The sequence below is a fragment of the Schistocerca americana genome, chromosome 3, assembly GCF_021461395.2.
Source record: "Schistocerca americana isolate TAMUIC-IGC-003095 chromosome 3, iqSchAmer2.1, whole genome shotgun sequence".
NCBI lineage: Eukaryota > Metazoa > Arthropoda > Insecta > Orthoptera > Acrididae > Schistocerca > Schistocerca americana.
Window position 1 is genome coordinate 494,295,292 of NC_060121.1, and position 11,987 is coordinate 494,307,278.

General features: G+C 40.7%; 1 protein-coding gene across 3 annotated transcripts in view; it reads left to right on the forward strand.

Annotated features, from left to right (window-relative positions):
* LOC124605483 (mini-chromosome maintenance complex-binding protein) overlaps positions 1–11,032 on the forward strand; it is an 89,372-nt gene extending 78,340 nt beyond the window's left edge. For all 3 annotated transcript variants that reach the window (XM_047137205.1, XM_047137204.1, XM_047137206.1), the window contains exons 11-13: positions 1,269–1,436; positions 5,446–5,531; positions 10,840–11,032. In XM_047137205.1, coding sequence (XP_046993161.1) covers positions 1,269–1,436; positions 5,446–5,531; positions 10,840–10,951 — 366 coding nt within the window. In that variant the 3' untranslated portion in view covers positions 10,952–11,032. The remainder of the gene's footprint in view (positions 1–1,268; positions 1,437–5,445; positions 5,532–10,839) is intronic.
* The last annotated feature ends 955 nt before the right edge of the window (positions 11,033–11,987 follow it).

The following is an 11,987-nucleotide window of genomic DNA, read 5'->3' on the forward strand; positions in this document are numbered from 1 at the left end:
AATTTTGCAATAGTACCTTTATGTACACTGATAGCTCTCGTGCTGACCGTGGCGTCGGGTGTGCCTTCGTCATTGGTGCCCACATCTTTCGGTATCAGCTTCCGGCACACTGCTCAGTATTTACAGCCGAGCTCTTCGCCCTATTTCAGGCCACGGAGTACATCTGGAGACACCGACTTTTCAATTGAATTTTCTGCTCAGACTCTCTCAGCACTCTTCAAAGTCTATGCGCGCTGTACACTGTCCATCCCTTAGTGCAACGGGTCCAGGAAAACAGTCACTTACTTACTCTTGGTGGAGCCACTGTGCAGTTTATGTGGGCTCCTGCTCATGTTGGTCTGCCAGGAAACGAGGTTGCTGACACGCTGCTGCCCAGGCTGCAGTCCTCGTACTTCTTCCCACTAGTTCCTATATTCCCTCCAATGATCTCTGTGTTGCCATCTGTCAGGAGGTGGTGTCCCATTGGCATCGCCATTGGTCCTCCCTTCATTGGAATAAGCTCCAGATTATTAACCTCTCCCAGCGGCTTGGATGACCTCCTCTCGGACCTTCCGCTGAGAGGAGGTCATTTTAACTAGGTTTTGTATTGGGCACTGCCTTTTTAGTCATTGTCATTTGATACGTAAAAAACCCCCACCACTTTGTACACATTGCGCTCAAGTTTTAACTGTCTGCTGCCACTTCTTGACGGAATGCCCATTTTTTAACTGTTTATGTTCCCGCTTTGGTTTGCTGCCTGAGTTATCGACCGTTCTAGTAAATGATGCGTGGGCTGTCGACCACGTTTTACTTTTTATCCATCAAAGCAATATGGCAAAGGCCATTTAATTTATCCTCCATTTGTGTGTGGTGTCTTTTGTAGCCCTTTTTCAGTGTCCCTGTTTTTAGCTGTCTTCTCTTATGTCAGTTGGGATTGACATAGAATTGTTTTTTAACTGCTCTCTGTCTTCATGTTGTATAGTTTTGACTTGGGCGCATATGACCCCAGTTGTTTTTGTGCCCTAAAACAAAACAAACAATTATATAGTCTACCAGAAATTTTGTCAGTGTTTGAAAAAGATGTCATCAACTCAAAGCCTATTGATAAATCAACATATTTCCATGAAAGATTATCATAGTCTCTTACTTAAGTAAAGTGGATTGGAATCATAATATTGTATGTTTAAAATTCTGCCGTAAGTTGAGATGAATTTAATTAATGGCGTAAGCTGTAAAATTTCATCTGTGGTTCACATTTGAGAGCCTGTTGCTGTGCTTATATGTTATAGTGTAACGTGGAGGTTAGGATACAGTGCAGCATTGCAACGATAGAAGAATATGAGGCGAAGGTGAGCACTGTATTCAAAGGAATTGATTCTGCAGTACTAGAGGGCATTAGAAGGTACCTAACAGCTGCCAGGTTGTCAGAATATGCAATACCTGAAGGCTTGGGTGAGGTAAGCTTAATATCAAAGCTGTAAATTTTTGATCTCTAGTAGTGATCTCCTTGGTGTCAGTCAAAATATACAATGACACTTGACTCTTATTTTTCTTCTTGGCATTTTCACTTGTTCTTATGTTTGGTTTGTCTGTGTGTTTGTGTGTTGGGAGGGGGGTTCAAATAAAATCTCATCTCCTGTCAAAGACTGTAACATATTAAGCCTTTCACTGCCCCAAAGATGTTAGCTGTCTATGGTGCCTTAAGTATTAACTCTGCACTGAACACTCCAGCAAGACTTTGACATGTTAACACAACTGGCCAATGATCTCTTGCTCACCCAGTTGTCACTGAATATTGGATACCTTCCACATATTGTCACAATCATTTCGCGTATTACGTAATTTATGTGGTTACTGAACACTTTGGCGGAGTACAGCTGTAGGCTGGAATACACTGTGTTGAGTTACTGTGTTTGGTCCATGGCTTGTTTTTCATTATCAGTGTTGGGAAATATGAAATGAAAGCAAGTGTGAAATAAGTGAACGATTGGGTCATAGGGATACAGGAACACTCCATTTTGCAGTAAAGGCAATCAGCACACTCAATAATTGGTCAGTAAAAAGGGTTAGGTGAAGGTACCGGAGGTAACATACTTCAGTTTGGTAAAAGACTGTGAGTGCATAAAACAGTTTTGCTAGTTTAATATAACAGTTATGAATTTAGAAGAAGTTGTTCCATACTTAGGAAAACACGAATGACCCAGATTCAGTTCCTGGTACTGCCAGGATTTTTCCTTGATGGGTGCACTGAGCCACATAGTAACAGGCTGAAGGGCTACTTGAATGAGAAGTCAGGGAAATTGACAGTGGCTGAGAGAGCAGTGTGCTAACCCTATTTCCCTGTGTACCACATCTGAATGACACAATTCGCATAGGATGACACAGTCACCAGTCGGTACTAAATGACCCATCAGGACCACAATGCAGAACCTTTTTTATATCCTCAAAACATGCTTTGGGGCAGATGTTGACTCTGACAATGATTTATTGTTTGTTAATTGCAGATTAAAATGGAAGAAATTGCAGAAAGGTAGGAAGTTAAGGAGAGAACCTGGATAAAGTGAAAGAACCAGAGATTGTTGGATCTTTCAAATGGTTCATTAAGCAACAATTGACTGAAACAGGAAATGAATACAACAGAAGAAGAATGAGTTGCTTTGAGAGAAGAAATAGTAAGCAGTAGAGGATCAGATAGGCAAAAAGACAAGGCCCAGCAGAAATCATTCAGTAACACATGAGATATCAAATTTAATTGACGAAGGAGACAATAGAAAAATGGAACAAATAAAATGGGCAAAAGGGAATACAGACGTCTGAAAATGAGATACGCAGGAAGTGCAAAATGGCAAATCAGAAATTGCTAGTGGAGAAATGCAAAATTTAGAAGTGTGAATTGCTATGGGAAAGATGGAAGCCATTCACAGGAAACTTTTGGAGGAAAGAGGATCAACTGTATGAATATTAAGAGTGCAGTTGCCAAGCCAATACTAAGCTAAGAAGGAAAGGCTCGAAGGTGGAAGGAATATATAGGTCGACTGTGCAAGGGAAACGAACTATAAGGCAATATTAGAGAAGGGAAAGATGAGACAGGATAACACAAGAATAACTTGATAGAATGCTAAAGAAGTAAGTTGAAACAAGACCTATGCAATACATGCTATTCCTTCTGAATTATTGGGATCCTTGGGAGAGCCAACCGTGAGAAAACTGTTCCACCAAGTATGCAAGATTTATGAGGCAGATGAAATCGTTTCATGCTTACAGAAGAATGTAATAATTAAACAGTGGAACATCTGGCCTTTGTGTCCAGAGATGACATTGCAGTGTGTGTGTGTGTGTGTGTGTGTGTGTGTGTGGACGCGCACGCGTTTGTTTGTTAGTTTTTCTAAACCCGAAGCAAGACGTAGTGCGATAGCTTAGTCTACTTTCAAATGTGCTTTTCAGTCACTCAATGCATCCTGTATGTGATGAGTAGCAGTTTACCCTAATTTGTGTATAATGTAATAATTCCAGTTGTTAAGATGGCAGGTGCTGACAGCAGTGAATATTACAGTACCATCAGTTTAATAAGCTATAGTTTTCAAATACTAATAGAAATTATTTAGAAAAGAATAGAAGAGCAGGTAGAAGTTAGGCCTAAGGATAGATCAGTTTGGGTTCTGGAGAAATGTAAGAACATGAGACACATGTTTTTTGGCATTTGTAGATTTAGAGAAAGCTTTTAACACTATTGACAGGAACCATGTTCTTTGAAATTCTAAAGGTAATAGGGACAGAATACAGGGAGTGGTAGGTTACTTACAACTTGTGCAAAAATACAGACTGGAGTTAACGAGAGTTGGATACGAAACGGAAGCAGTAGTTGAGAAGGAAGTCTGTACCTTGAGGAAGGAGGATATAAAACCAAAAATTGGAAATGAGATGCAAAAGGTAGTAGATAAGTTTTGTTATGTGCGCAACAAAATAAGTGATAGTCGAAGTATGGAGAATATGAAATACGAACTGGCAATAGCAAGAAAAGTGTTTCTAAAGAGAAGTTTGTCAACAATACAAATTTTAGGAATTCTTTCATGAAGATATGTATTTATCTGGAGCATAGTCCTGTATGGAAGTGAAATGTGGACAGTAAACAGTACAGACAAGATGAGAATAGAAATTTTGAAATTTGATGCTACAGGAGAAATCTGAAAATTAAATGTGTGTGTATCAGATGGCTAATGAGTAGATACTGAATTGTATAGGTGAAGAAAGAAATTTATGGCACAACTTGACTAAAATAAGGGACCACTTGATGGGAAACATCTTGATGCATCAAGGAACCATCAGTTCATTAATATAGGTGTTGTGGCAGCACCCCCCAGAGCAGACTTCACAACCAGTGATGAGGCGGGTAAGCTACCTACCTGTGTAATTCCACTGCTGAGACCAGAATATTGCTGATACGGCATGGTGCAAAGACTCAGTCTGCCGCAGTAGGGAGCTAATTACCTCATGGTGTGGCCTGGTGCTGTACTGCCTTGGTCAGTGCATGATGAAAGGTGGGACCCAAACAAAGCTCATCAAATCAGCCCTCGCCAGGCAATGGTTTAATGTGGGCCAGGCAATTGCACCTGCATCTAGCAGCATCATCCGCTAGCTACTGGTCTACAGGCTGCTGTTGCTAGGTCTGATTATTCAGAGTCTCAAGAGGAGGCCACCTCCAGGGTGACTTCATCCAGTCCCTGGGTGTCTCCAAGGGATTGTGGATTGCAGCATTTACTCCAGCACATCTTGCACCTGACCCACTGTCACACCTTCTGACTGTCTGTGTCACTCACCTTCTGGTGCCACAGAAATACTTAATGTCACACTTGCATCTGCAAGGCTACTGGTGCTAATAGTTCCCTGAGACTGCTTGCCAGGCCAGTGACTACATTCCATTGCAGCCACATAGGCTGCCTTATGCTTTATTGAGACAGATGCTATTGCTGGGGTCTACACATACCTTAGAGTCTTCGTCGTAACTACCGTTTGAGCATCTTGCTAAATAAATAATCTGTTTTTCCATTTGAGATCTACTGATTCCAAGAGCGCCAAGGTGCTGATGTTACACAACACATCATCCTACAAACACAGTTTAAGTAATGGCCATTCTGACAAATAATTGGGGTTCATATCACCCAGCCCTGTTATAGAGTGAAGTTCTCTCTCTCTCTCTCTCTCTCTCTCTCTCTCTCTCTCTCTCTCTCGCTTTCTCTCTCATTGTCACAAAAACTGTTGTAAGATTGACACTAAAATATGTATACCATACTGAAAATCAATGTTAAATATATCATACTGAAAATCGGTGTTAAATAAAGTAGGGTGATAATTGTTATTATGCACCATATTCCTTGTTGATGAATGAATAGTTCATAACTTATTGTTGAAGTGTCTCAGCTAAGGTACTTTAATATTATTCTTTAGAGTTCATTTGTTATCCAACAGGTAATACAAAGAGACTTTGTGCAGCTGAGACAAGAACACCCAGAAGTTTCTGCTGAAGATTTACATCTTATGCTTGTCCTAGCAAGGTAAGATTTGCATACATTTCAGTTTTTACATTTGTATATGAAATATTAAATTATTGGGCTAAACTTGTCAGACAGAGCTGGGGAGCACAGTTAAGTAGTGCTTCACCTCTCCTTTAGAAACCATGTGTGAGGTTGGCAGTACCAGGAATGACAGTAGTAGTGTGAGAGGAATCTACTTGAGGAGTTGAGCCAATACCATAACTATATAAAAAGCAAAGATGTATTTCCTCTAAATGAAATCTGATAGAAAAGAATTTAAGCACTCCACAAAATAAGGACATAACTGCAGAATTATAATGGGACGGTATGGCTGGCCACACATACCAAGCGTTAGACAGTAACTATAATTACTAATGTATTATTTAAGTAATTATAATTAAGTAGAAACAAATATTTTTGCTTTTGGATCTGTGAACTTCTTGGAGGAAAAAGAATATTACGATTGAGGTTTGCAGTCATGTTCCCTGTAGCAACAGATGAAAAAGAATTACAGGGTATAGTGGATGACATTGAAGCTAAATATATGTTTATGGACTGAAAACCAGTAAAGAGGGAATAAAGTAATAACAGGAGCACGAAATATAGAGGATAAAGATAATACCAAATGGAGAAATATTAGAATGTGCAAAGCTTGAAATGTTTAGGAAACAGGCTACAAAGTGACTCTAGGAGCACCACAGAAAGTAAAACCAGGATAGCAATGGTAAAAGAAGCCCCCCCCCCCCCCCCCCCTTGATATGAGGAAAAGACTAGTAAAATGTTTTGTGTGAAATGTAGTGAATGATACAGAAACATGGAAATCAGGAAGAAAGATAGAGCAAGGTAGATGAGATGTAAAACATGGATAATAAGGAAGAAATATAGAGCAAGGTAGATGAGATGTGTATTTGGACATGGTGGAGGACAGAAAGACTAAGATGGATGGCTACAGTGCAAAATGAAGCAGTACTGAGAAGAGTGGGAGAGGGGGGGGGGGGTGTAGAAGGGTAAAACAGGCAAGGGAGGAAGATACTTCAGCTCCTTGATGGTGTGATAGACAGTTGCACACATAGCAACATTAAGAAAAAAGCAATGGATCACAGGAAATGGAGACACACAAAGGACCTGCAAACTTTGTAGAAAATATGATGGTACTCTTGCTTATGATGATGATGATGATGATGATGATGATGATGATGATGATTGGCAGTGCTTGTGGAGTTCTAGTTTTTGAGGGTAAGTACTGGATGACCATTATATCTCTCTATATACTGGCTGACAAAGTGAATTACAGAGAAGGGGAGGAAGAAACGAAATGAAACTTCAAAGGATGAGATGATGATAAGTGATTACAGAATCAAGTCAAATTTAATAAAGAACTTGGCAGAATGAGTGCACTACCAGTATGACATTGCACCCTCTCTGGCATGGATACTTGCACTGACTTGGCTGGGAAGGGTGTCAATAAAGCCATTGTACCCTCTCCTGAGGCAAACTATCCCACAGCTGTTGTAACTGGTCCTTGATACCCTGCATATCAACTTGATACCATGCATATCAGCACTAGGACAGTTGGTGTCTGAACTGGACCCACTCTTGTTTTGTTGGGGACAGATCTAGGGATCTTGCTGGCCATGGGAGTACCTCAGCATCAGACAGAGAGTCATAGACACACTTGCCATTTATTGACGAGCATATGAGAGTTAACACATGAAGGTGCAGGATGTACAAGGCATACCGTTGTGCTGTCAGAGTTCCCCTAATCACTATCAGCCATGTCTTGGTGTCAAACCCGATGGCTCTCGACACCACAATATCAGGAGTAACACCACTGCGCCTGGAAGAATGGGACTTCTCACAAGCTCTCTGCCATAATCATTGATTATGGTCGGCTGGGGTAGTGCAGAACCACGATTCATCACTGAACACGATGCGACGCCATTCGTGAGCAGTCCCCTCTTCCTAATCTTGGCACCACTCCAAATGCAGCCATTTGTGTTATGTTAATGGAAATCTATATATGGGACATCAATTCCCTATTCCAGCTGCTTGTAGCCTCCAATAGTCTCTAGAGAGTGAATTGCCTACCCATACGAAGATGATGAGGGTACCTGAATAGTAGCACTTTATACCAGTATGTTGGATCACAAATAAGGAAAAATAGAACAGTTTGTTATTATTGTGTACATTTATTTTCAGATGACAGATATCAAGTTACTGTACTCAGCATTTAATGTAATTAATGAATTGTACATGACTGAGTTGAGTATGATGCATCAGAATGTGGAAAGACTAAAAAGCAAAATTAGTAACTTCTTCTCTGAGCTATGTGTAAGTACAGGTATCTGTATGATAAACATAGAGAACTATAAACTAGCAGCCTATTTCTGTAAGGAAAAATGTGAGAAAAGGAGGATTTGTCATATGTATATAAACATACATAATTTATCTGATCGCAACAAAGTAGTAGAGTAATCTGAAAAGATAACAAAGTTTGAAGACATATCAGCAGGAAACTAACTGGAGTGATGTGTATAATGTGAAGGGTGCCAGTTATAAATGCAATGTGGATTTCTGTCAACCTTTAACAGGTCTTTTCCCAAGAAAATGAAGAAGTATGGCACTAATGGGACATAAAAAGACAGGCATTACACAAGTATTCAAAACACTTATTCAGGGAAAAGGAAATTACGTGAACTGGTTTGGAGAAACAGAGTAGTAGTACTGTTTTCATATTCCAAGAACTGTTGTGGACCTTTACAGAGCATGATTAAAAAATCAAAAGATCTTTGCATAATGACTGAAATTAATATTTCAGATACTATGATACAGTTAACTTGATAGGGTAGTAGATAAAAGAAAAATTGGAAAATGAGGTAAGGAATGTGAGGAATTTAATTATTAAAGAAAGCAGTCAAATAATAAAGATATCTGTCAGATAGCCAAACTGTGAAAGAAAATCTGGAACTGGTGAATGAATAGCTCTGTTTTAGACTTTCACACAAAATTATTCATTTGTTGTTGAGGATTCATGCCAGATTTTAATTGAGAGAACATTCAAGTCACTGTGCATTGCACTGTGATTTGTTTTGTGGAAAATTAACAAAAAAGTGCAATAGCATGTGCATTAGAAGTGACAGTTTAAGACTTGACACAGTAGCTGTTCATGTTTTTATGACCAAACTGATGAAATTCTTGAAACAGATGAGAATTGAATTACAGAAAATTTTGTACTAATTTTAAAAACTTCCTCACAGAAAAATTAAGTTGTACTGAAGAAAGAATCTACTGTGCAGAACACCAGCATTGCACAGTCTGTTTCTTTAAGCCATTAATTGTTTGAAAGTAGTAAAATGTTTTATCACAATTCACAAAAATGTGCATGAACATATTTTGAATAATTTAGGGCATATTTGATAATGTACCAAAAGAAATTAAGGCATTGTTTGAATTACCTTTTGTACGAATATTAAATGATCTGCATGAGAGATTCCAAAATTGCTTAAATTTGAAGGAAAAATGTTCTGGAACAAATAGAAGCAAACATATCAAACTTCTAATGGAAATTACTTTAGGAGATAGTTCTACCTGAATGTTGAATGTACACTCCTGGAAATGGAAAAAAGAACACATTGACACCGGTGTGTCAGACCCACCATACTTGCTCCGGACACTGCGAGAGGGCTGTACAAGCAATGATCACACGCACGGCACAGCGGACACACCAGGAACCGCGGTCTTGGCCGTCGAATGGCGCTAGCTGCGCAGCATTTGTGCACCACCGCCATCAGTGTCAGCCAGTTTGCCGTGGCGTACGGAGCTCCATCGCAGTCTTTAACACTGGTAGCATGCTGCGACAGCGTGGACGTGAACCGTATGTGCAGTTGACGGACTTTGAGCGAGGGCGTATAGTGGGTATGCGGGAGGCCGGGTGGACGTACCGCCGAATTGCTCAACACGTGGGGCGTGAGGTCTCCACAGTACATCGATGTTGTCGCCAGTGGTCGGCGGAAGGTGCACGTGCCCGTCGACCTGGGACCGGACCGCAGCGACGCACGGATGCACGCCAAGACCGTAGGATCCTACGCAGTGCCGTAGGGGACCGCACCGCCACTTCCCAGCAAATTAGGGACACTGTTGCTCCTGGGGTATCGGCGAGGACCATTCGCAACCGTCTCCATGAAGCTGGGTTACGGTCCCGCACACCGTTAGGCCGTCTTCCGCTCACGCCCCAACATCGTGCAGCCCGCCTCCAGTGGTGTCGCGACAGGCGTGAATGGAGGGACGAATGGAGACGTGTAGTCTTCAGCGATGAGAGTCGCTTCTGCCTTGGTGCCAATGATGGTCGTATGCGTGTTTGGCGCCGTGCAGGTGAGCGCCACAATCAGGACTGCATACGACCGAGGCACACAGGGCCAACACCCGGCATCATTGTGTGGGGAGCGATCTCCTACACTGGCCGTACACCACTGGTGATCGTCGAGGGGACACTGAATAGTGCACGGTACATCCAAACCGTCATCGAACCCATCGTTCTACCATTCCTAGACCGGCAAGGGAACTTGCTGTTCCAACAGGACAATGCACGTCCGCATGTATCCCGTGCCACCCAACGTGCTCTAGAAGGTGTAAGTCAACTACCCTGGCCAGCAAGATCTCCGGATCTGTCCCCCATTGAGCATATTTGGGACTGGATGAAGCGTCGTCTCACGCGGTCTGCACGTCCAGCACGAACGCTGGTCCAACTGAGGCGCCAGGTGGAAATGGCATGGCAAGCCGTTCCACAGGACTACATCCAGCATCTCTACGATCATCTCCATGGGAGAATAGCAGCCTGCATTGCTGCGAAAGGTGGATATACACTGTACTAGTGCCGAGATTGTGCATGCTCTGTTGCCTGTGTCTATGTGCCTGTGGTTCTGTCAGTGTGATCATGTGATTTATCTGACCCCAGGAATGTGTCAATAAAGTTTCCCCTTCCTGGGACAATGATTTCACGGTGTTCTTATTTCAAATTCCAGGAGTGTATTTTGTTACAACATTGAAAGCCCTAGGTGCAGTAAGTACTTGGTCAGAACTCAGGAATGTACCTTGACCATCACAATTACAGGAGAAATAAATATGCAATGATTAACCAGAAATGCAAAAGTGACAGTTTACATGAAACTTTAAGAGTGTGCGCACGTGTGTGTGTGTGTGTGTGTGTGTGTGTGTGTGTGTGTGTGTGTTTCACAGGTAGGACATTCGTTCTCTATATTGCAAATGATGAATGCAACACAGTTTTAAAGTTTAGACTGTGAAAATTTCATTTGTTCTGTATCTCTTACAGGTTGGTTTCTCTAAGCTGTGGCCAAAAAATGCTGACAAGGCAAGCATGGGAGAAGGCTGTGGATATGGAAAAGCAACGCAAGGAAAGGCTTATCCCTGTACGGAGGAGGTGACATGCATCAAACCACATGCCACAGTGTCGTAAAATTTTTACTTGTAATTTTTTGTAAGAAAATATAATATACGCCTTTTGACAAGTGTTTCATTCTGACGCGTTTAATGACACAATGCTTTTTCTTAAACGATATCACTGAAATATCACCTTATTGAATTACATATGTGATTAAAATCAACCAATAAGTTTCCAACTGGCGTCATACCTGCAAACCTATTTTGGCATAGATTCAAGTGGAACAGAAGGAAAGAATAAGCCTCATTAAACAAGAAAGAAAATTGTGTATTAAATGATCTTCTGTCTGACATAAAACAAGCGGAATTAGTTCTTTTTACAGGTGATTCAAGTATTGTAATCAGTAATTCAGGCATACATATGGAAACAGAAGAAATGGTAAACAGAGTTATTAAAAGTATCATTGACTGGCTTTCTGCAAATGGTCTCACTCTCAGTTTTAAAAAGGCATAACAGATTCAGTTCTGCATATCTAGGAGTGCTACACCAATGATATGTGTTAACACATTGTGAAGAAATAATAAGTAGGGTGGAAACTTAAAAATTCTTAGGTGTTAATGTTGATAAGAATTTAAACTAGAAAATGCACAATTTGAAAATCCAAAAATAATTTAGTTCAGCCACATTTGCACTTAGAATCACTGCAAATCTTGGGGAGATACAAGTCAATAAGCTGACATATTTTGCACATTTCATGCAATATCATCATGGAATAATGGTCTGGGTAACTCATCTTTAAGGAAGAAAGTCTTCATTGCTCAAAAACTTGCTATAAGAATTATATGTAGTGCTCATCCATAATCATGTTGGAGACATCTGTTAGGAAGTTGGATATTCTGACTACCACTTCACAGTATATTTATTCCCTTGTGAAATTAGTTATAAATAATAATGATCTTCTGTCTGACATAAAACAAGCGGAATAATAATCAACTACAGTTGAAAAGGAACAATGATGTACATAATTACACTACCAGAAGGAAAAACAACACTCATTAAAGTTGTCGTTCGCCTATAAG